This window comes from Cavia porcellus, unplaced genomic scaffold, assembly GCF_034190915.1.
Source record: "Cavia porcellus strain 051 isolate PalLab524CR breed Dunkin Hartley unplaced genomic scaffold, mCavPor4.1 scaffold_2, whole genome shotgun sequence".
In the NCBI taxonomy this organism is placed as follows: Eukaryota; Metazoa; Chordata; class Mammalia; order Rodentia; family Caviidae; genus Cavia; species Cavia porcellus.
In genome coordinates, this window is record NW_026947485.1 from 58,557,855 (window position 1) to 58,583,632 (window position 25,778).

Consider the following 25,778-nt stretch of genomic DNA (forward strand, 5'->3'; position numbering starts at 1 on the left):
TTTTAAGCAGAAACGGTATTTGCAAAGTCTCATGGATTTTTAATAAAAATCTTTAAGATTTTTAATAGGGAAAAAAAATGAACCTAATAGCGGAGACCCAGCAAATGCTACCTTAAACAAGTCATAGAGGTCAATGTCCTCAGAGAGAAAGTATCGTGCTGCCATCAGGTATTCCTTGATGCCATGCACTGAAAAGGACTCTTCTCTCTGTGGTGTCCTTCCTGCGATCCATAGTCCCATCCTAACCACAGACCCAAACTGAGGGACATCCTACCAAATGCTTCTAGAAAGCAAAATATTTAAAAAGCCATCTGAGTCTGAAGGACAAGAAAGGCAGAAGCCCTGCACAAATTGGAGGAGACTGGGGAGACTCAGTATGTCACTGAAACATGGGATTTGAGACTAAATCCTCAAAGGAATAAGAACATTCATGGGAGACCATAAAAAGTCAAATGACATTCATATTCAGTTGGCAGGACTGAGAGTGCTAATGTCTCCATTTTGATCACTGCACCGTGGGAAATATTAGATGATCTGGGGAAGGATACACAGGAATTCTTTTCTGTAAATGTAACATTATTTCAAAATAAGTTTAATGAAAGCATAAATTGGATCATATTGCTCTTGTTTTTTAAAGCCTCCAATAAAAGTTAAAGTAGAATCCAAACTCTCATACCATGGCTTATAAATAGGTCTAGTCAAGGTCTCCAATCACCTTTCCCTTCTCCCATGAAGTTATCTGAAGCTTTTTGTATTCACTGTTCTCTTCCTCATAGTATCAGGACTGGTCTGTGCTTGTCATTCAGAGCTTGACTTATTAGTTATCTGCTCTGAGATGCCTTCCCTGGACATTCAGTCTAAGGCTCCCAGTAACTCATTCTCATTGTTCTGTCTGGTATTTTTTTGTGTGTGTGCGTTTCAGAGTTGTATTTATGCATGTTTTATTTTTTATCACTTGCAACGTAAATATGAGCTGTCTTAAGATCCGGAACCTCCAGTGTCTCGTTCATCACTGAATTCCCGGTGGCAGAAGAGTGTCTAGTGTATCCATAACTCTGGGATGAGTGTGTCAATGCTGCCAAGCTAATTAGTTTCATAGTTATTTAGTTACTTTTTTAAAAGGCACATCTGAAAACCTAATCAGCAAATGTAAATAGGTTTTTATTTGAATTTTAAGTGCTAGTTAACTGAAATCTTTGTGTTTAAGTAGAAACATCTGAGTTACCCAGATACATGTGTTCCACTTGAATTTTAAACTTCTACGTACATTCTTTACTTGAATTTCTTAAAGAATGACCATGTCTTCTCAAAGCTTAGCTGATAGAGCTTACGCTTTTTCTGTCCTATTTTCAGAAGCATTTCCAATTGATGAGTCAGAGCTTCAAGTAAAACCTGCTTACCACTCAAGTTTAATCCTCAAGTCCATAAGACGACCAAAAATTATTTTTAAATGTTTCAGCCTACTCAGGTTCATGTAGGAGAGAGTATATTTAACAACCATATAACTATTCAGTATCACGAGTTAGTTTCTTCCTGGACATAAGACAAACATGTTCATTTGTGTGTGACTTGAGGCTTCAGGGTAATTAAAACAAAAGAAAAATTTAATCTCACATTATTAAGAGTGTCTAAGTTACTTTCTCTCATTACTGACACAAGATGCCCCATACTTACAAGTTAAGGGAAGAAAGATTTATGTAGGTCACAGTTTGTAGGGGTTTCGGTCTGTCATTGGCTGACTCCAAGGCAGGATAGCAGGGCAGACATGCATCACAGAGGAGAAACAGTGCATGGTGAACAGAAGGCATCAAAGCATCAAGGACCAGCCACAGCTGTTTCTATCCCTTATATCTTATCCAGGCTACTTAAGGCAGATAGCAGCACTCACACCCTTAATCCTAGTGTCCCTATTACTAGCAGTACACCATGAAATCAATTCCAGGGTCATCCACTCTAGATTCTATACATGAGGTTTTGTGGTGGGGGGGGGGGGAGACATATAAACACAAGCCATAACAAGGAGCAAAATGGGAACTTTATTTGCATAGAGAAAGATTCATTGTGAAATTGAGTGAGTCACATGCTAGTTGGTGAAGAGAAGAAGTGAGAGGTTTTAGAAAACAAAACACCAAAATCCTCTTACAATTTTAGAAAATGTTAAAGCTACATAGAACCATGGCACAAATATCATGTAAACACTCAATATTAAGTGAATGAAATAAAATTTAATAATAATGGGAAAATGATAATTGATTCAATTTCACAAGCATTTAGTTAGCCCTATGTATTTTATGCTCAGCCCAAAGAATACAAAATGGGGATGAAGTCCATGTCCTAGAAAGCTGAGTCTCATGAGACAGACACAAGCCTACCTGCACACACACTGACACTGGTCCTACCATAGGAAGTGTAATAGAGGTATGCAAGGGCACTGCTGTCCAGAGCCATAGGCTAGATACTTCACAGAAGAACTAACCTCGGAGCTGGGCCTTGTTCTGTGAACTTGATTTTTGAAAGAGAACAAGAGAAGGAAAGCCATCACTTATGCCTCAGGAAAATAGATTTTAAAAGCCTCTTCATGCTAGGGTCCTCTCAGGGGACTCTTTAGAGTGAGCCATAGTCACATATTAATAAGGAAGGAGTAGTGAGTTTTGCCATTGACTCACTCAATTGCTTTCAGAATTGTTTCTGGCCAGCTTCCTATAGCCATTGTTGAAGAGGTTTTGTCAGGAATGGGGCACATACTGGATGATTCTTGAAAGGCTCACGACAACAGAAGAGAACCGTAGAAGCATTTATGAAGCAGTTTTAGAGATATGTGCTATATAACAGTATTAAAGTAGAAATGTGAATAAGAGTATTATTTAGTAAGTGCTGAGTAATAATAAATGCAGTGTTTAGAGAAAAATAATCAGCCTCAGAAGCTTGATGTCACCTGTCTTTGTGAATGTCTTGTTGGTTTGTGCCTGGGACTCTACCCTGTGCTGTTATGTGACTCCTCTAGATTTTACTGTAAGTCTCTAGAATAGGAGTGTTTCACTACTATAAAGAGGATACTGATTATATATGTACTCATTTTACTACTTCCCTAGAATTTAATCCTAGCAGTATTAAAAAGATGGCATGAAAAAACACACATACAATTCTGTGACTTCTTGTATTTACTGCTTATTAATCTGTAGAAAGCTTTTACCAAATCACTTTATCTCCAGTACTTGGAGATTGTTTTTAAAAAGGAGGTCGAGGTCAGGCATAAGCAACTTAGATTTGGTTCTAACTCTATTTCAAAAATCTGCCAAGTCCTTCACATAATGACCCATGCCCCCTCTCTTCCTGTCCTCACCACCAACCAAAACCTGTTTCATAGTGGAGCAGAGAGTAACTCAGAAAGTGAAGATGAAAAAGTCAGCAGGAGAGAATAATAGGAGGCAGCCAGCATCGCATTATAGGCAACCACAAAAGATTCCCACAGTCGCACTTGACAGATCCAGCGCCTTTATTTCAGCTCGAAGCAGCACATTATGGGCTTGCTTTTCAGTACAGAGGTCATTTTCTGGTTCTGATTACAGGGCACCAAACTCACTGACAGATGTATTCAAGTGAATTTGATCTCGGGTATTGTAAATGGAAGAACAGCATGAGAGTTAAATGGCAGGGTGGGGGAGGTGGGGAGAACTTACCTTGCAGCGCGCCACTTGGGTTTAATTTCACCGGGTCTTTGCCTCTGAAGGAGAGCAGACCTTGTGATTTGTTTCTCCCATTTTCTTTGTAATAAAAATGCTCATTGTTCACAGTTCCTTCCCATCTTTTCTTCATCAGTCTTGTCTCAAGAAGAAAATGAACTGGGAAAATTTCTCCGATCCCAAGGCTTCCAAGACAAAACCAGAGCAGGAAAAATGATGCAAGCCACAGGAAAGGCACTCTGCTTTTCTTCCCAGCAAAGGTGTGTGGCCTTCATCGGGGCTCTGTTTTGTGGGACAAAGAGAATCTGGGACCCATGTACTTATATGAAAGGGAACTTCACAATCTTAGGAAGGCTTTTGGCTGAGGCTGAAGAGATGCTCAGGACTCAGTTGTTAATTATTTCTACTTAACACTGATTAAAATAACACAGAGGATTCTTTCTTCATCTCTGGTAGTTTAAAACAACTTCTTTCGTATTTTTTTCTGGCCTGTCGGGGCATAATATACACCAGTCACTGTGAGTGCTGCCCAGGTTTGTATTTAATCTTCAGTGTTGTTCACAGGCTGGGCCCCTTCCAGCAGCTGATTAAAGCAGGAGCCTAATGAGACTGGTTTAAAGGGTGTCTTCTGTGGGCCAATTAGCTGCAGAGGTGCTGTTCAGGATGCTCAGAACCACACTGGCCAGACCCTAGGCCAGCACTACCACCTGGGAGTCTGTTAGAAATACACAGGTCTGCATTTTAAGAAATCCATTGTTGATTTTGTTGTATGTTCAAATTTGAGAAATTTTGGCACAGGACCAATTGTGGAAGATCAGTAGCATTAATACCACCAAGGCTCATTTTTATGGGAGCCACCGTGAAATAAGCAGGAGCCCCTCGCACAACTGTTCTTTGGGCCTCAGAAAGAGGACCATTATTTTACTGTCCCCCTGCCCAACGGCTCACAAGGCTAGCCCTGAATATTGCACACTGGTGTTCAGCAGAATTGGATCTAAATGAAGCTTTGTAGGTAGTTTCCAAAAATAGTTAGGCTGCAGAAATTTCGCTTACTTACAATTGTCCATTGCTCATTAATTTTCCTTCGTGCTTTTCCTTGGGCCAAGAGCAGGCCATTGGCATGCTGTTAGGTGGGTATTCCTATAAAAACCCAACTAAGGCAGAGGAGAATAAAAGAATGTAGCATGTCAAGTTTTCAGTGATCCTATCCCTGAGAATTCTGATTCTTCTTAATGACATTTGGACCCTGACCATATGGGCAGTGCCAACTCTCATAGTTGAATGAAACCATTTCCAATATTTATACTGGCTTTCCAAGTAAGTGTTTGACTATAATCTTGAATTGTACCTTAAATACTTATTTATTGCACCTTTCATACTTATTAATGTTATAACATTTTTCCTCGTAAAAAATGAACATACTCAATTTTTAAAATTTAAAAACAGAGGCAAAATAAAAGAAGAAAACAAGTTTTGCTAATACAGATAGATCTACTTTTAAGCCCTTGACACTTTCCAAGTATATTATAACCTTCTGTCTGAGAAGGAAAATTGATTCCTTAAAAAAAATAAAACATAGCTGGGGATTTTTAGCTCAGTGGCTTAAGCGCCTGCCTTGCAAGCGGCACTGTTGTGAGTTCAATCCCTGGTACCGGTAAAACAAACAAACAAAAAAATCTTGCATTTGACTTCTACAAAGCCAAATCCAGGATACTCCCAGGGTCAATATTACTGATCGTGTTGTTCATTATTCTCAAAAAGTATAAAACAGTGCCTTAATTATGTGTAATCTAACCTTGAGATCCAGTAAAAGATATCAATGAAAACAAATGATTCTTGAATGTATCATTGGTATAAATGAGCAAACTGTACTCAGTAATTTAATGAGGTGTGGCCAACTTGCATTTTAGAGGCTCGCCTCCTGCAAGGTGGCTCCGGTTTCATGACCTCAAGGTGCTCATCAGGCACATGAAATCCCAACCAGTCTCTTAATCATTCAGAAAGCTGAAGATCTAAATGAACTCTTGTGAACTTAGATTCTTAGTCCTCAATGAACATGAGTTAGGGTATACTAAAATGCATTTTTAACAGAAACAGCCTCATACCTGAGAGTGTCTGTATCCTATTATATACAGATTATTTAGCAAATTAATTTTTAAATGAAATAATGCTAATGTGTTTGTTTTTTGGTACCAAGGATTGAACTCACGACTGAGAGCTTGCAAGATGCTTATGCTGCTGAGCCAAATCCCCAGCTTCTTAATGTCTTTCTTTTTATCTCAGTGTATACATCTTTAAAATAAGTCATGGTATAATAGGCTATAATCTGGATACACTTAACACTTCTGTTCATTTCTTGGTTTGCTTCAACTTTTTCCTACTAAAGGATAAACATAACTAGACTAGACCTTCAGACACTTTGTTTATTATTCTCCTTGCATGAGTTTTTATAAATAAAAATTCGGGCCAATCTTGCACTTAGAAGATTGATATTTTGGGTTACTGAGTTTCTTCTTTGTCTTTCATATCACAAGTGAATGAGCTTTTTACCTTTCGGATCTGATATGATGCAAGTTACAAGAAAAAAATTGAGGTGATGTGTAGGCTTCCCCCCCTTGTCATAATGTTATTGCAACTTCAAAGATTTCTATCCAGTTTTCAGACTATTCAAGAAAATAGGCAAAATTCAAAGGAAGAGAAAAACAGAATTCAGAGATAAACAGATTCCTTTGGGAAACGTCTGAGGACAGCTTATCTCTTTCAGAAGATGTCTTCAGTTATACAGACCTTTACCCAGTATTTGCTTAATGGGCTTGTTTGCTAGTCTTGCTGTAATTGCTTATTCTGCCCAGTGAGTGATGAATATGAAATTTAAACCAACAACATAAAACACAAAAAATATAGTACAAAAAATGTTTCTCTGAAAAAACCTTCAATATCTGCAGGATAATGTGGACAAGCTACTTTTATAGAAACACTCAGTATTTAAAACAGTAAAGGCAATAGGGAGGATAGTAAAAGGGATATTTTCTCCTGAACAGTTGATCAAGCTGCTTATACTCTCACAATGCTTTGCACGTGAGGCAGGCAGCCCAGACAGTGATGGGCCTGCCAGAAGCTGACTTCAGCAACCTGCCACCATGGTTCCCCTCAGCTTAGTAAGTCTGCACTGAAATTGAAATGTAGATATTCATCTGATTTTCATATTTCCCTGTGCCCTGAAACCACATGGAGAAGAATATATTTTAAAAGTAAGTCATCTGGCATTGCTCATTTTAGGTAGGAATATGGAAGAAGCAATATTTTCCACCCAAAATAAATATTTTATCTGAAGCTCAAGACACTTGAAAGTATTTTTCTGAATAAATGACAGTATGTTATGGCTAATATTAGAATTTTACATGTGTGTACTTGTTTTTGGTATGAGTGTTTTGGATTTTTATAGAATTAAATCATGTAACCTACTGGATAATAGTAATGTACAATAGATGCTCAGTAAATGCACTTATTTCTCTTCCTAAAACATTTTTAAATACTTGAATTCATGCTTTTTCCTTTGTGACGATTGGAGAAAGCAGCAGATGCCTCAGCCTTTAAGATCAATCAAAATGGTCAGGTCAGGGAGACCCTGATCCCACATATTCCCATCCATGTCAAAGGGCTGAACTTCTGGGGAGCAGATCAGATGAGTAAGTGCAGAAATGGAAATGGGATTGCCCTTCCTTGAAGCAGGATTGGTTCCAAGTTCAAATAAACTCTGCCCAGGCTTGAGGCCACCACCAACATTATTGGAGGTGCTTGCAGATGATCCAGTTAAGTAACATAACACTAAAGGTTAAGAACATGGGTGGTCACTTCTGGGTTGCTTATCAGTTCATATACATTTTAATTATTCATCAAATCTTGATGAATCTTTCATGTGGCAGCCAATGTTCTACATTCATGAATTTAAGGTGGACAAAAGGTGAGGGATTCAAACTGAACTGTTGAATGAATGGCTGAGTTTCAACATTGTAGCTTTGTCCTCTTGTCCAGGTTGGCCTTGCGCAATCCTTTGTGTCGATTTCACCAAGAAGTGGAGACCTTTCGGCATCGAGCCATCTCAGACACGTGGCTGACAGTGAACCGCATGGAGCAGTGCCGGACAGAGTACAGAGGGGCGTTGTTATGGATGAAGGATGTGTCTCAGGAGCTCGATCCAGACCTTTACAAGCAGATGGAGAAGTTTAGAAAGGTAAGGGTTTCCTGTCAGCTATCAAAAGGGTACCTGCTAGAAGGTAATGAAGTGTGATTTGAGTCCCTCTGGTAAAGAAGACGTAACTCAAAGACACCAAGGATGCAATTAATCATCGCTGACATATTCTTATGTGACAGAATACCAATTAATGTGATATATAATTCTCTAAGGATAAGAGAGAAGAGACAGCTGGAAATTGCTGAAATTTAGTAACTGGCTTTAATTAAAGTTGGGATTGCATATAATGTGAACTTACTGTAATGTTGTTACTTTTAAATGCCTTTTCATGTATAACCAAAAACCAAAATTAGATCAAACAAATCAAGAAAATGAGAGCAGACCACTAGGGAAGTCTCTTAAATGGCTGATATATATTAGAATTGAGAAAATAATAATGCTTGGTTTCGTGAGATGTTCTGAAGCAGTGAAATTTTACTGTAGAAATAGTTGATGAGGGGTATTTATCATACTTTTCAGAAATGTCTCTGAGGCACGCAGTAGCTGATAGCTTTTTAAATTTTCCTCAAATAACTAGCGAACTGTGTAGGAACAATCTTCCTTTCATGTTTAAATTCCTGTGTATCAATATAGTTGTTAGATTGTGTCATACAAAGATACATCCTACCACTGGGTGGCAGTCATGCACTGAGCATGTATGAAAATGTGGCTTGATTTTTTTTTGTTGTTGTTGCTGTTGTGTACAATCTTGGCAGTTCTTTGTTTGGTCAGCTAGACATATTTCCAGACGGGAAAAGAAAAAGAATCAGCCAAATGTTAGACTTGACATAATACTGTGTCAACTGTCTTACTCATTTCGAATGATCCATCTGTGATTAGAGATTTTGCTTAAAATCCCTGCATATCCTTTTAAGTACATCATTGCTGAGCTATGAATAGGTAACCTTGCTGGTGTCTAGGAGGTTAGAGGTGTGGGAGTGGAGAGGAGAGACTTCCTGTTGCTAGGAGAAGGGTTACTAGTTCTTGAGCTAGATATTAGTTGGATATGAGTTCCTCTCGAAGTCAAATTTTCTTTTGGTTTGTTTAGAGTCCTCTATAAAAAGAATTCATACAGGATTCAGTTTTGTTGTTACTGTGTTTTCTTCAGATCACAGATATCTTTCACATGTTAGCACTATCTAAATTCTCAGTGTAGCAGACTTCTGAGCTCATGGAAAGTCAGTACTGAAATGCTTCGTAGAGATGATTTGGTGAAACTCACTCTTATAAAAAAGAATAGAAAGCAGCTAAAAAAATCAAGGTAGTAAATAAAGCTTTATAGATTCTGGTGAATCCAAGCTACATTTGATATTTTCTGACTTTCTACACATGCCAGTAATTTGCTTTGTCTTTAACACTTTACTTAGGGTATGAGGATAATGGTGTGAAAATGGATATAAAAGAAAAGAAAAAACAACAATAGAAAGAAAAAAACAAAATAATAACACCATCTACAGGGCACATTGCTTATCACTGTCACATATACCTCCTTAGGGGGCACGGTAATCAACACGTGAACTTCATTTTGTACATAAGGAAAATAACACCTGTATTAGTAACTATCCCATAGTCAAACAGGGAAAAAAATGCCAGAATCTTGTGAAATCTGCATAATTTTTTTACTTAAGAGACAAGAAAAAAAAGTTGTTAATTATACCCATAGTGAACACAGGGATTTTCACAGGTAATACCTCCCCTGTGATTTATCCATTCAGTCAACAGTTATCAAGCACTTCTTATATGTCAGATAATGAAAATGAATACATGATTATTCTGGAAGGTAAAAGAATTTCACATGGAATTGTTTTTATATGGTTTTATTTGGATTTGCAGGGACAGTTACTAACTGCATAAGGATGAAATAAAAACTAGTCCTTCGTCATTCGTTTGAATGTTGAAACATTTCCCACTATTCTTTATCATCAATCAGTTGATTTTGGAAAATATGGTTCAAAAAATTTTTTTGCCATACAAACATAGCTGAAGCTATGCCCTATTCCCTAGTCCCTAGTCCCGTGTGTGCTGGATTTAATAGCTGAACATTATGTACACAGGATTTAGGGTACACATTTTTGACAAGTCTATCTTCAAATCTATATTTGATGAGTCTGGGCTCATCGTAAAGGCAGGAATAATACTGGTTCTCCTGTGAGTCATAACCCCAGTACCAGTCTAGCACCTGGCCCTGAGTTTGCCCCCATGTCTTAAATGGTGCGGATTCAGGAATAAAGGTAGAAAGACAGAGCTCTGGCTTCTCAGAACTCTTGGGCTTTCCCATCATGTTACAGACCTTGTGTTTTAGTTACTTTTCTCATTGCTGAGATAAAATACCAAGCACTCAAAAATTAAAGGAGGAGAGGTTTCTTTTGGCTCACAGTTGTGGAGGTTTCAGTCCACATTCCGCTGGCCCCAAGGCAGAGTGGTATTGCAGAGGGGCATCACAGAACAGAAGACAAGCAGCAGCGGCAATGAGCAACAAACACCGCAGCTCTTTCTGACCCTTTATATCTTATCCCAGGATATCCTTAGGGTGGGTAGCATTCATACTCTTAATCCTGCTCCAGTGAACCAATCCCAGCATCACATCCTTGATCCTAGCAGCACACAACCTAGATCCAGGAACCTCTGAAAAGCCCCACATGTGACTGCATACAGCTTTGGAAGGACATCTAGATACAGGCCATAACACTTTATGATGCTTTGTAAATTGGCATATGTGGTTCTGCAGGTAAGACGTATCATTGTTAATTTGTGGATTGCTACTCTCTTCTGAACGACTTTAAAGTGTACAGTTTTCTATTCACTTGCAGCTTATAACATGAAGTTGAACTTTGAGCCTCAGTGTTTTGTCCCAGAAGGTTTACAGTTTGAAGTTTCCATTGATTTCTCAGGAATGTGTTACCCAAATGTGTTTCTGAGTCATCGGGCTGAGTGATCCAGCTGCAGTAGCTCTGCAAGAGTCACTGTGGAAGCAGTGATGTCATGGGAGATTGTTCAAGCTCCCCAGGGAGGCTCCTGCCTTCACCTTTCAATTCATGAGTCCTAATGAAAGGCCCATGATCAAGTCTGTTGAGTTCACAGTTCTGGAAGAGACTAAAGTTCTGATTCTTTTGTGTTGAAGTCCCTCTATTTGGAAACTTTCGCATGCACATGTTCATTTATTCATGCATTCAGCAACTAAGGTAGAAGCCCAGCTATGTCCCAGGGAGCATCCAGGATCTCTGCCATCCTGTCGAAATAGAGCACATGGGCATGATGCGGTATGATAAACAGTATCTGAGGTACCCTGTGGTACCATGGGACCACCTAGAACAAGTGCGCTGACAGAAGTGACAGCCAAATGAGAAAGATGAGTCAGAAAGAGGAAGTGGTAAGCACAGAGCAGAGCTCCTGCCTGACAAAGCAGCTTGTACAGAGGCCTTAGATGAAGGCCATGGGCATTTAGAACAGAGCACAGAAGGCAAGCTGGATGTGGGGACAGTGGTGCCCAGGCCATGCTGCTGGAGAGGAAAGCAGGGTCAGCTCAGAAGGACAAAAGTGGTATGGGGTGTGGGGGATGCTGTGAAGGGAGGGGTGCAATCAAATTGGTGTTCGCTCAGATTTGAATGTGGCCAAGGGGTTGGAAGGACCCCCTGCCTCAAGGCCTGGAGAATCTCCTGACAAACCATGGAGCGACTGTGTAATGACTAGCGGAATAGACCACAGAGAAATGCACCATTCTGACTTCTGCCAGACCCAGGAGTGGCGCCAGTTCCATCACAGACCTCATTATGTTTAGAAGTAAACAGAAAAAAACATAGGTGCATAGCAAGTCCACATGAATTTTCACCGCCAACCAAGACTGCTTTCAATTTTTTCAGAAACACAAAATAGTACATAGTGAGTGTGACAGAAATGATAAATGAAAAATTTAAAGCAAATAATCTCTCTTTCATTCTGGCACCTTTAGGAGCACATGGACTGAGACAAGGCTCTGGACATCATCATTAGGGGCTTTTACAAAGTATCTGCATAGGGGAATAGAAACACAGAGGGCTTGATCCCAGCCTTGGAGCAGGATCATGTGCTCCTTGTCAAGGAGCGAGATACCTGGGAAGTGACCACATGCAGTCATTCCCCTCCAGACCAAATCGTGAGCAGTGGTGGAGGGATTAAAGTGGGCAGGGTTGGGCTGCTGTGCACAGTGAGAGGCTACTCCTGACAGTGTGGCTGACGCCAGGACCACAAGGTGTTTTATGAGCAAAGTTACAATGTGTGATATATGTGCCCTTTGTGGGGAGAGTAAAAGGGTGTACTTTAAAAATAGAAGCAGCTTCTTGTAGCAGATTACATCAGCTGAAGTTGTCAGGGCATGGTACAGCTTTTGCAGTCTGGTGCCCTTGAGAGAGTCCTCCTGTGGTCAATTAAGTGTCTTGTTTTTCTGGAAAGTCAGAAATGGGATGGAAGGTAATTATTCTTAATGGAATCAAGGCTGTGTTGGGTGTAAGAAAATAGTTCTGAATCCTCCAAAGAGATAGTATGGAAATGTATACGTGGGCATTTGTAGGAGTCAGAATCTTCCTAGACAAAGGACAAGGAGACCAGTGTTTTAATGAGGGCCATTTATTAAGTGGCTTAATGAAATCACATAGCATTTGTCCAGTGTTTCATCACCATAATTCAAAAGGATATCTAAAAGTATTATAGGAAATGTGAGTAATCTGTGCTTGTATTCACAGACTTATATTTATTTAGAAGTGCTAGGTTTCAGAGACCTGTTAATCCAGTAGACATATCATCAAAGGATGTGTTCCAGTGAGAACACGTGTTAACAAATGTTGGCAGCTTACTAGGTAGGACTATATTAGAGCTATTAGTTAGTGGTGTCCTTGTGTCGCAGTTGTGAAGGTTTGGGTCTGCAGAGTTGGTCAAGGACTGGTAAGCAGCAGTATTGATATAGAGGGATTTTTCCTATGAACAAAGACCTGGGTTAATTAATTTGACAGTTTCATTAATTACTGCTAAAATCATTGGTCTTTGTCAGAGGTCAGGCTCCTTTAGCAATTGAGGGCAAGTCTCATGGGAGTTAGGGACTTCAAGTAAGTCAGGAGTGTCACTGCTGGACTGTCTCCCTGCAGTGTGATAAAAGCTTTTCTTTTCTGCCTGGGCCATCAAGGTTCTGGCTAAAATCAGTATCTGGGCAGTTTATAGCTGATTTAGGAAGTTGAATTGAGGTGGGAGAACATTTCAAGTTTGGATCCATACAGTGGGTCACTGTTAAGTGTCTAAGCAGCAACTCAATTCTCAAGACTTTGCTTAATTCATATATAAAAAGAGGAGTAAAACTCGACTCCGTTGTCTTTTGACCCTGCTGCTTCTAAAATTCCATACACAGAGTTGAGTCCCTTCATGTGTTAAAAATTCCTTTGTTTCATAACTCTCCATTTTCATTTGTTGGCTTTGATATATATTTGTTTGTTTTGTTTAACGAGGGCACTTGTTATTTGTGCTTCTCCAGCAGCTTGAATCCAGCTGCCAAAATGCCATAGGAAGAGCCTGCCATTTTCACATAGCACAACTCGGAAGGGAGTGAATAATTACACCCTTGCTTTGAATCCTGAATTTGATGAGATGAAACCTTTGGGACTTCATGTGTCTTTATTGATTTTCTCACACTGAACTTGGTAAATAGCAAAAAATATTTTCAGGGTTAAATCAAGACCATGTAGAGAATAACGTGCTTAAAACGATAACCCTTGCAGAGCAGGTGGCTGACTGACTGCTGCTCCTGGCGGGAATAGAAGGAGGTTGGAGAACAGGACCTGAGATGCAGTGCTGTTCTTTCCCAGCTTTCTCTTGACCAGCAGTGACAGCTTAAATAGCTCTCATAAGTCCACTGCAATTTTCTCATTTACTTAAGATAATCGCCAGGCTCTTTTCCAGCCATTTTTTTTTCTGTACCATTTTTTTCCTCAAATTTGTTAAGCTCTAGAATTTTGAGCTCATCTGTAGAGAAGTACAGACATCACAGTAGGGCTAGCACTTTGTCAGTGTAGTGTTTTCTTCTCCCTCAAGCAACTTCTCATCTTGCCGATTCTTTCATTCTTGTTGTTCTTGCTGTGTCAGATGCTGGAAAAAGAAGAGTATTTCATCCATTATTCTTGGACACAACAGCCTTTGGTACTTACAAGCTGATAATATTCAGCATTTATGCAGATATTAATATTTTTTACAACAGTCAAAAACCTAGGGCCTACAAACCAGCCACCTGTTTCTATAGATGGTTTTTTTTTTTTTTTGGAACACACCTATATGCATTCTGCGACTGCTTTCATACCACCAGGGTAGAGCTCAGTAATTATAACAGAGGCCAAAGAACCTGAAAAGTCAAAAACACTTATTTTCTGCTTTTTTTTTTTTTTTTTTTTTACACAGTTTGCTGGCTTCTGCTTTACAACCATCCCTACTGCATGTTGGCGTTGAGAACTCGGCCTTTTATAAAATTTTTAATTATGGCATAAAGCATGTAGCATATATCTTACCAATCTAAAGCAGTTTTCAGTTTCAAGGTGTGTAACATTAAGCATTTTCACATCATTGTGTGTTGGATCACTGGAGTTTTACATCTTGTAAAACCAAAACACTATATCTGTTAAACAACAGCTCTTTTCCTTCCTTCCTTCCTTCCTTTATTCCTTCCTTCCTTCCTTCCGTCTCTTGGGCCAACTTTTCTACTTTCAATTTCTGTGAGTCTGACTATTTAAATGCCTGCGTCTTATGTAAGTGGAGTGTTACAGTATGTGTCTTCGTATCGCTGGCTTATTTCAGTATGTGACAAGATTTCCTTTTTGAGGCTGAAGAATACCCCCAATATAAATATATATCAATTTTTCCTATTTTTCTACTAATAAACATTTGAGTTGCTTCCACTCCTTGGCTTTTGTGAATAATGTTGTATAAACAAGAATTTGCAAACATGTCTTTGAAATTCTGCTTCTAATTTCTTTGAACAGATATCTAGGACTTGCTGGGCCATATATACGGTAGTGCTATTTTTAATTTTTTGGGGAACTGCTGTGTTGCTGAAGTTAAAAAGTTCTGTATTGAGAGGTTGGCATGTTGTCTAATTTCCCTTGCAGAATATGCTCAAGTCCTTAAAACAAGTAACTTCACATGCATACAGTGGTGCGTGTAGTTCTTAAATATATTTTAGGAGAGTAGAACTTTAACCTTAAGCTTCTAATATTATTGATTTTATTTCTTGTTTGAAAGAAATATCAGAAACTGATGGAAATATTAGAAATTGATAGCATCAGAAGGATGTGGCTAATTAGTTTAGTCCCTTAGTTCAAATTCTGTTCCATATTTTATTCTCCATATAACCATGAGATATGGAAGGTCTGGTTCCAACTTTGGCACTTTAAGGATATTGAAGAATGCAGAGAAAACTGGGACTGCATGAGAAATAAAAGCAACTTTGATATTTGCCTCCTTAACCAAAAACAAAAGAAGGAAAACACAGAAATACAGGATTAAAGCTTTAATTCACACCTACTGTGAGGAGCTGCTTACCTTCCTTTAAACCAACTTACCTTTAAACTGCTTACCTTTCCTTTAAATTTGGAAATTGTGCACCAAAATCACTAAAATCATTGGAAGGATTTTTGCTAAGTAAATACAGGGTACAGACATGTATGTTTATAAATGCTGTTATCATCACCACTTGGTAAATGAGGAGACAGGAGTGGAGAGTAAAGAACTTGCCTAGGGCCACCCAGGTCACCTCAGAACCCCGACTGACCGACCAGCCCCACTGCACACATAGCATTGCCTCCCTCGCATAGCACTTCATACTTACTCAGTTGACACCTTCACTTCGGAAGCAACCCAGATGTCACCCCCATTTTAGAGACAAGAAAATGCCAAAGTTCAGGAGGTTAAGAATTTGACCATGGGGGCAAGAAAGTGCAGTTTCAAAGCTTAATCTGCAAATTTCTTCATTTTGTTATGGAATACTATAAACAAGCAAAGTTCAGCAGCTCATGGTGCTCAGAGTGCCATGGGTCCTGAACCACAAACTAGAAGATCGGTATCCTCGGCATAATGCCAGGCAAGCTGCCAAACCCAGTAATTGAGGTTGACCTTCAATGCAGAATCGAACTGGGAAGGACCCCTTTTGAGGATTAGCAGACATGATTCCTAGGAAGTACTTAGCACCAAGTATGGTACATGCAAGTTCTCAATGACAATTGTTTTTATAGCTATCATAATAATCCTGACTCTCCAAGGGGAAAAAATTAACATTCAGCAGATCATTATGCTAAATAAATCAACTGTGTGGGTGCCAGTTAGAGGTCGGTTTCAGCTGTGAGTTGGCCCCCACAAGGTAGGGTGGAGGAAATGGTGTTTGCTATTCTGGATCCTCTGACAGTATGTCAGACAGGAGCCTCTAAGTGTAGTAGACATCATAGTCAGTTTCCTAATTGCTGCAACAGAATATCCAACACCCACAATTTAAAGAATGAGAGATTTATTTTGGCTGTTTACAATCCATGGTTGGCTGGCTCCAAGGCAGGATGGCAGGGCAGAGGAGAACTGCTCACCCCTTGATGGATCAAAGTCACGGGAGGAACCAGGGGGGTGATAAACCCGCACAGGCCACACCCCAGTGACCCACAACCCCCAACCAGGCCCTCCCAACATCACGTTTAGCTACAAACTCATCAGTGGATGAGGGGATGATCCAGTCACCTCCCAAAAGCCCACCTGTGAGCTCATGAGGTTTTGGGGGGACACCTAGATACAATACTTAACAACAGGTCACTAATGGCTTCCTTATTAGGATTCAGCTCCCTCCAACCAAGGAACAGGCACTTCCTGAGGTGCCAGATTCCTCTTGCGTGTTCAGCTAAACCAAGATCATCTTACTGCCTGTCCCTATTCACCTCTGTGCTGCTGAGGTCCTTTGTTTGTTTCACCTTGCTTCCAACATGCTCAGATAACCCACCTTTGTGTTCTCAGGATTGCTCCTCCAACCCATAATCTACTTTTAAGTAGATGAAATCTTTGAAAAACAGTTGACTCTCGAACATAATTCTACAGTTATAAAGGAAGGGGATAAGAAGTTAAATAGTGTCTTCATTTGTACCTTTTCAACTTAATTTAACTATCACTTTTATATTCCTTTGTTTTTAGTTAGGCTTGTTTGGTGAGAAATGTTTAAATTTAAACAAGCAAAATGTTCATGGCATGTTTATATCCTGAAAAGTTTTAGATTATTTTTGCATAAAAGAAATAAATTTATTTACACACATCCCCAAACTAACAAGGAAATTAGAGCATGTTTCTGTCACATCCTGTTCTGTTTCCCAAGCTGTAAGTTTCTCCTCAGCTGCTGTCATTTTGCACTACCCACATGCAGGAGCTCTTTCTAGCTTCTAATGATTCTGCATCCATAGCATCACTTAATTAGTTCCTCTCATTCTCATGGCTAATGCCTAAGCTACAGTCTTCCTCGGGTTGGAGAACTGAAATCAGCTCCCAACCTCTACTGCAGCACTAGCCGTAACTCTGTAATAAAGCTGATCATGCCATTCTCCTGGGTGGGAACTTTGTATGGCCCCAACTTGGCTATCTGACAAGTCCAAACTTTATGTGGCTCTCCGGGCCCTTCCCAGCAGGCTGCAGCCTGTCCCCCTCCCATCTTCCCTCTGGAGCGATGCCCCGCCATTTGCCTCTGTTCCCTGCTGCCACTCCACACATGCACGTTCTACGTTTCCAGCATCATTAAAGCTGTGCCATTCACCTCATTCTTACATACCCTGCCTTCTGCAGACCCTGCTTTTCCCATCAGAAATTCCCTCCACTCTTCTTTTGTTCCTATAAAGCTCTGAGGCATCATTTAAGGCCACATCACTGTAGGGAGCCTTTACTGACTGCTGAGAGCAAAGCTGTTGTCCTTTTGCACTGTTCCCATTGCTCTTTGTATGCACTTCTCAGCCTGTTGTACAGCAGGTATTCAGTAGGTATTTATTTATCAAATGGATGAATTGGTAAACAGATAGGCTTATTTTCTTGAAGGCAAAAGCAGGGTCTCTCTTACACATCTTTGGACCTTACACAGTGAGCTAATATAATATGCTTCATATAAATGTTTATATTAATGAATGACATTGAATCCTACTACTTAGTAAAAATGAGACCCATTATATAAGCAATAAGTCATGTGATGATAACAACCTCCAAGATTTAGATCATGTGTGTAAATTCATAATTTCTATCTATAATTCCATAAGAAGAGGAAATACTCCTGTGGTTTTTAAAATAAGCATATTTTGTAATACAGTGAGAGTACTTTATTAGCTTAAAATAGACTTTTGCAAGAGCAGAGTGGAATAGGAAGTATCACTTCTTTCTTGAGAGATTTTGGATATTTGTATATGGTATTTCTCTAATTGAAGAGGTATTTTTCTAGTAGAGGGAAACGCTTGCTTCAATCTCAGATTTTGGTATGGACACTGGATGAAGGTGAATTATGTAAGTGTGAACTGATTCAGTCCAAGATACTTTCCCTTTTGCCAGATTGTTTGGCTTTTCTTCCTGAAACTTACAAGTGCTGGGTGGGATATCTAGAATTTCATAGATGACAACAAGCAAAACTTAGTCTTTCATAGCTACATACTTCCTAGATTATCCTCTTCCTTTTGGTTAACAGCTCAAACACCAGCAGCTAGTTTTATTATTACCCATGACAGATTAGTTGCAGTGTTTACTGCCTTCTAGAATTCAGTGTAAAAGAAGATAGCTGTGCTCAGTGGGTTAGAGTACCTTTCCCAAAGCATTTATTGCTTTAAGGATCCATCCCCCACTACTTACAGTATTTTTATTTTTTAAAGACTGATGATTTACTTAAATATACAAAACAGAATATGGATTTTATTTAATTTTAAAAAAGACAAATGTAATTTCGATTTCCCGAGTATCAGTGACCTTATAGTACTGTAAGTTGCTTTTATTAGAGTCTAAAAGAATTTGTTTCAGATTCTTTCTTCATTACAAAATTTCAGTGGCAGCAAATATAATTGTCTAGATTGTCACATATGTATGCACTAAACTGGCTTTGTAAGTTGGCAGTGGAGAGTTAATATTACAGAAAAAGATCTAAATCACAACTGTAAAAATCTGTGTTCTCTGTTAATTTGTCATAAGTGGTATTAAGTAGTTTTGAACAGTACTTTCAAAAAATGAATTACTTTTCTTAACTCACAATAAAGCATTCTTGTCAAGATTTATGCAGGCAGAATGGAGTTACCTAAGGTTTTACAGATTTTTCAGTGAAATTCAGAGTCATTCTGTAGCCCAAGTCTACATGTTTTAATGTTTAACCCATCAAAAGAATCACTGCACAGAAAACTGATAATTCCCATTCACAATTTTGAGATTTAAAAAAACTTTGGATGATTCCTTTTTCCTAGAGAATATTGTAGTTCTCATCTAATAAGACAATGAGAGGAGAGCAGGAGCCCTCGCATTGCCCACTTAAGTACTGGTCTATGGACTGAAACTATGCATTATTCCTGGTTTCTTGCCACTTTCTTTCCAAGAAGGACTTTACTTTGCTTCCATTAATGACTTTTTTTTCCTTTGCTCAAGGAAAACCATAAACAGAACCACATTAAAGTATGTGTGCCATCTTTCAAGTACAAAATGTTTAGAACTTAGTGTTAGGAATAATAACATTCAAGCAAATGAAAAAAATCTGCTTTACCTTTAGCAGTCAGCCCCACACATAATCAGTAAACAAGATCAATGACACTCATAGATAGGAGCCCTGAAATCTTAAATGAACTAGGGGAGCCCTAAAAAGAAAGAAGCCCTGAGAGCCCATTCATAAAACTTTGAAATGAAATTCCCACATGCATTAACCAGGGTTTGTTGTTACCATCACATGAAATATGATTTTAGGACTTGGTAACACTTCACAGTTGATTGGTTCTTTCTATCCAACCACCCATCTATCTGTCCATCCATCTTTTTAAATTCTGTCCCCAGCTGTGATTCTGAGGCAACTATTGTCATTGAGATGCTGATTCCTTACTGTGGTTCTGCTGGTGTCTGCTGACATGGAAATAAGGAATATTTCTCAAGATAAATTAATTGTATAAACAAATTGAGGGGTGAGGGGTTTTTCTGTCTGCTTTCCTTTTTTTCATATTTTTTTATCCCAGTCCTCTAGAGGTGGAACACTGCAGTTCTGATAGACAAAAATAGCTCATGTGTATTTTTGTGTGTGTGTTTAGAAAGATCCAGGCAAAGAGCCTTAGAAAATATCCTTGTGTGAGGAGGAAGAATCCTAGGTGAGAGAGGTGTAGAGTTGTTTGTGTAAAATAATGAAGAAATTTCTCCAACAAGAAGCTGAAAAGAAACTACCAGTGTAAACTATATTACATTTAGAACGTCGTTCCATCTCATTTTTTTTTCCATCTTAGATTCAGAGGGGACAAATATAGGAGCAACCAGATTGGGGGATGAGATGAGAGAGGCTGCGATAAGAATCAGGTTAAGATTCCCCAGGGCTTTTGAAGTTTTGTACCATGTGCATGTGTTAACAACTGCAGTAATTTGTATGAAGAATAATAAGAATCAATGAGATTAGAGTAAGAAAAGATAAGGCTCCGTAGAAGAGAGAATAACAAAAAAGCCTCAAATTGGCAAAAATTGGAAAAGTTTTGTTTTGTTTTAATGATAACAGTATTAAAGGGAGACTAGAAGGCAGGGTTCCGGAGCAAAGATGGGAGGCCGAGGCCCAAGGTGACGTCATTCGGGCAGCTGGATGGAGGCGGTGGAGGATGGAGTCATTTTCGAAAGCTGTCATCTGGGAGAGCCATGTGAGGAGGTCAAGTAACTTAGGGATGAAAGGATCAAAAAACAGCGCCTCAGGAAACCCACTGGAATCAGGAAAGATTATAAGAATGTTTCCTTTGAAAGCCTTCTCTGTGCTGGGAGAACTTCACTCGCAAGAGTGATGCATATCCTGACGGGGACAAAATGTGAGAAAGTGAAAAGATAACTTTCCCCATACGCCCCAAACTTGTCCTAGAGGGGGCACATTCTGTGTTGTGCTTTGGTGGGGAATGTAGAGAATTTTCTTCACCAGGAAAAACTGGGAAGGGGAAGGGCAGTTATTTCCGGGGCATCAGCCTCCACATTTTCAACCCCCAACAGCACCTGGGAGTTGAGCCCTAGCACAGGCTTGCAGGCATCACCTTATCTGGGAGATTTCCTGCTGACTGCAATGGTTCTGTCCACTCCCATCAGCTACTTTCTATGCTCTGGCAAAATTCCTTCCTGACAGCATCTCTTTCAATTCTGTTCTCTGACTCTAGCAATTTAATCAGTTTCTTCTTATTCCAGACCTTACAACTAAATCCTGAACGTTTGAGCTCCTGAGAGCCCTAATTAAAATATTCTGGGAACTTGTATCAGTGGCCATCAATCTGACTATCCCTTTGACTCAGAGTGTTTGCATAATACTAGTTTGCTTTTTAATACTCTGCATCAGGCTCTCTTACTGGTCAAGTGTTTTAATTAAAATACATGAAGATTCTAAGCCACGTATTTTTGTATGTGTACATTATGTATGGGACTCCCACTAGTAAAGAGTCTACTACAGATTAAGATTTGACCCAGAAACCCTAAGGATGGAATTCCACATCACTAGAGTTTCCAGAGACTTTGGGGTATACTTAGATTTCTCTAGAATTTTATCATAGATTCAACAAATCAAGCTTTTTGGAAATATCTTAAATTATAAAGACTTCCATATCTTCATCATCCAGGCTGTTCATGTGATGTTTCTAGACTTTCCTCTTCCCCCATCCTGCCAAGAAAAGCCAGTGATTTGTAAATCGAAACTATGTCAGCCAGAGGTTTTTTTTGTTTTGTTTTGTTTTGTATTGAGAATCGAACTTAGGACCTTGAGCTTGCCAGGCAAGAGCTTGTGCCACTGAACCATATCCCCAGCCCCTCAGTCAAAGCTTTTATTGGTGCTTATTATCTGGGTCTCTGTTCCTCTTTCCTCCTAGTTCTCTCCACTGAGAGAACTAGCTTTTCTCTTTCTATTTTAAAATAAAAAGCAACAGTTCAAAGTCATGATGTCAAGCCAGGCCACGATTAGATTTCCTCTTACTTAATCTTGGCATAGTTTACATTTTAGGTAAAACTTCATGCTTTTTATTTTTCTTTCGGTAGTATGTACTGGGGTTGAATCAGAGCCTTTGTACTAAGCTATGTCCTCAGACCTTTTTTATTGTGAGACGGGGGCTCGCTCATGCCCCAGGCTGGGCTCGAAGGTGGAGTTCACTTGTTTCAGCCTTCTACAATACTGAGTTCTTGGGCCTGTCCCCAACTCTTGGATTTGTGGATTTTTTATAAACATACTTGTCCTTTTTCTCTCCTTATTGTGTCTCCCTTCTTGCCTGTCATCCTGCGATTTGAAATAACATCATGCAAGTAAAGTTGACATTAAAAAACTGGTGTTAGGAAAATGTGTCTTGAAAATAAATTGAAGGTTTGATAAACTTTTTTTACAAATCCTTTAATTCAGAAAAGAGGAACAACATATTTTAAGAGAATATTAAGCATGAGTTGTTCATTTTTTGTTCAAGATACGTATTTTCGTGGTACAAAAGCACAGCAGATATTTAAATCTCACAATGAATATGATAGGCTTCATGTAAGATAATTAACATATCTGAAATTTTTCCCAGCCTAGAGATTTTTTTCAGCAATTTGCCTTATAGATGCATGCAGCAGCCATTTAAATATGTACATAATGCAGAATATTTCTGATTAAATATTTATAAAATGCGTTCCAGTTTACAAAGCTGTTTCATATTCTTTGCTTCATTAAAGCAGCACAGCAGTTCAATACAAATTCTTTGTCCATATCACAGATTAGATCACTGAGTTACTTGAGTCTGACTGACTTGCTTGCAATCACACAAGTCCAAGTTTTTGGACTCCAAAGTCAATACTCTTTCAACTTCTTCAGCCCCAGATCCCTCAGGATCCTGTGAAAGGGTCTAAAGGTAGTATTAGTTCACTGTGAGAGGAAAAGTTTCTGAAGTAGAGTCCCAGCTTCATATGAAAGTAGCAGCCATATCTTCCAGCATGTTCTGCATTCTCTTGACCTCATTTTCAGGGACCTGAGGAGCTCAGTTTACAAACTTCTGTAAGGAGCATTTGGATTTTGTTTATCTACCAAGCCGTCCATCAAACTTTGTGTCTTAAGAACATGTAGGCACATCTGTGTTCAGCACTCGTTCTGCTTTTTTCTGTGAGTGCTCTTTGGAGGAAAGAGGCTGATCTAGAGTCTGGCCTCCTCGGGGTCAGCTGCCCAGATCCTGCAATGGTAGGCTTCAAATTTGAGGCTCAAAACCTACATGGAGGTAAAAGACTCACATATGGGAAGCAGACATCACAAAGGTCACCAACTCACCAGTACAGCTGAAAGATGGTTACTATAAGATGAAATTAGCAGAGACCTCACAGCAAATAAGCATGGAAAGAGAGCAGCTTCCTCTTTGGGTGTTTCTGATAAGTATATCTCCTTAAATTCTCAACTGAAACTAATTCTCAACTGACTCTGCTAAGTTGAATGTAAAAATCCTCCAAGGAAGAAGTTGGATGTGGGAAAAGCTTGGGTGTAGTACCCGCCAACGGATTCTGATTCAGGAAGTCTGGTTGGGCCCAGGAATCTAATTTTTAACAAGGTAATTCCCTTGCTGAGGTCCATGTATTGTATCTTAAAATCCACTTTCCCAATTCACTACCATGAAACACCTGATACCTAACTGTGATGACTGATCCATCAATAAAAGCAACGTTCTACTTCAGAAGGCAACCGTTTCATGAGACAGGTTTCTGACTGATGGTTTTTACTTGTGTTAATTTGTTTTTAAAGAGTAAGCACAGGTTATATGGAAAAATCACTTAAACCACTTGAATCTCTAAGAATCATCAAACATTAACATGCTTTTTGGTGCTTATATAATAAGACTTAGAGCCTAGAGATTTGTCTACCACTGACACTCAGGTATTCTGTAGTTTGTTACCCATAATCAGCACTAATTTCACTACCTGAATCTCTGGTTCTCTTTAAATCCCTTCAGGTTTACCCAGGTTGACTTGAAAAGCTGAAAGAGCTGGAACAGAGCCCTAGAGTAGCTCATATCTAGAATTCAGCAGCAAATAACGCTGAGAATTCATTCGTATGTTTATCACAGGATTTTCAGGAGCCGTCTGCTGTGGAAGTATCCCAAATATGCATGTTGAAGATACCCAGAGTCACTTCCCCCATTCCCTGCCACATTCCTTTGTATTACAGGGCTGGTCCCTTGCCTATATAGTTAGTGCATCCTCTTAGGAATAGATCTACTGGAGACACAGCCAGTTTCACCACTAGATCATACAATTACCTGCCATTTTACTTGTGGTTTTTTTGCAGTTAACATTATTCATGAGACATATCATCCTAGCTTTGAGGTAATTTATGTTCCAGTTTGACAACCAAACTGTTTACCAATCTGAGAAAAAAAAAAATGGGATGGTTATAAAAGCAGTAATTCTCATTTATTCCCAGGATGACATTTCTGTGCTGTGGGAATGCATTAGAGCCCATGAAATCATACATGAAGAATGTCAGAAATACAGCACTTTGACACTTCTCAGCAAATGTTCAGCCCTTCTTAACTAGGACAAAAGATACTTTGTTACTGAATGTAATAGTAGAAATGCTAATAAAATTAGCAAATATATTATTAAGAGTTTATCATGTGCCATCCACAGTTCCAGAAATTCTACATGAATAGGTTCATTAAAACTCCTCAGGGGTAAGAGTCTGTGATTTCCTCTTCGCAGGGGAAGATTCTGAAACTTAGGAAGTTAAGTAACTTTCTCAGTATAAGACAGAATGTGGCAAGGCCAGATGGGAAAAAGTTGTAAATGTACTCAGATCAAGTTGACACACAGATCTCATTTTTTTGGACCAAAGTACTTCCTTTGTAAACAAGTCCTGACTTGTTGGTTGAATTAGGTTAAATAGCCTCCTTCCTTTCAATGTAAATGTTGAATGTATTCAAAATTTGGCTTCTTAATATTAGCACTAATTTAAATAGTATCTTTTTGAATGGGCTTTCAGAATCCAGCCCTCTTCTACCCAGGAGTGCACAGGGCTGTCTCCTGGAGAAGGTAGCGGAGACTGAGTGTAGAAGGCCACTGGGTATGTTCTGCTCTGCCTCCTTGTCTTGCTCCAGCATAGCCAGACTGGGCTTGCATGGTGCATCCCTGAAGCCTGTGGCCAGGTAATGCCTGCTGTCTTGCTTGGACTTCAGCAACAACTTTCCATGATAAATCTGACAGGAACTCAGATGTTCTTGGCCTTCAATTTGGCTCCCAGCCTAGTACCACTCTTGCAGTGTACCCTCAACCCTTCTCTTTTTTTCTACAGGACAAGTAGTGAGATCAGATTTTTTTTTTTCTCCACAGCCCCCAAAACTCAGGAACACACTAGAGAGCTAAACTACAGACTTTCTACATCAATTTTACTATTTTACTTTGATGTAACTGCAACCATTTTGCACAGAAACAGGCCTTAGAAGCAACCCCTCCCACAAACTCCCAAGCAGGTCAGAGGGTAGAGCACCTTCAGCCTTTCAGTTTTCAATTGCTTTTTCTCCTTTGGACAAAGTGGGGCCCTGTGTCTCCTTATCCACTTCTGAAATGAATGGTCCTAACCTAGAAAGGGGTGGGCAGGCTATTTTTGTTTCCTTCCTTTTGTCATTAATCCGGTCATTGCTACCATAAGAAAGCACCTTTGATAG

General features: G+C 39.3%; 1 protein-coding gene across 10 annotated transcripts in view; it reads left to right on the forward strand.

The window, feature by feature from the left end:
- Ica1 (islet cell autoantigen 1) overlaps nucleotides 1-25,778 on the forward strand; it is a 170,127-nt gene that overhangs the window by 45,660 nt on the left and 98,689 nt on the right. For all 10 annotated transcript variants that reach the window (XM_013158304.2, XM_013158303.3, XM_005006045.4 and 7 more), the window contains exons 5-6: nucleotides 3,820-3,943; nucleotides 7,719-7,917. In XM_013158304.2, the coding sequence (XP_013013758.1) occupies nucleotides 3,820-3,943; nucleotides 7,719-7,917 (323 nt within the window). The remainder of the gene's footprint in view (nucleotides 1-3,819; nucleotides 3,944-7,718; nucleotides 7,918-25,778) is intronic.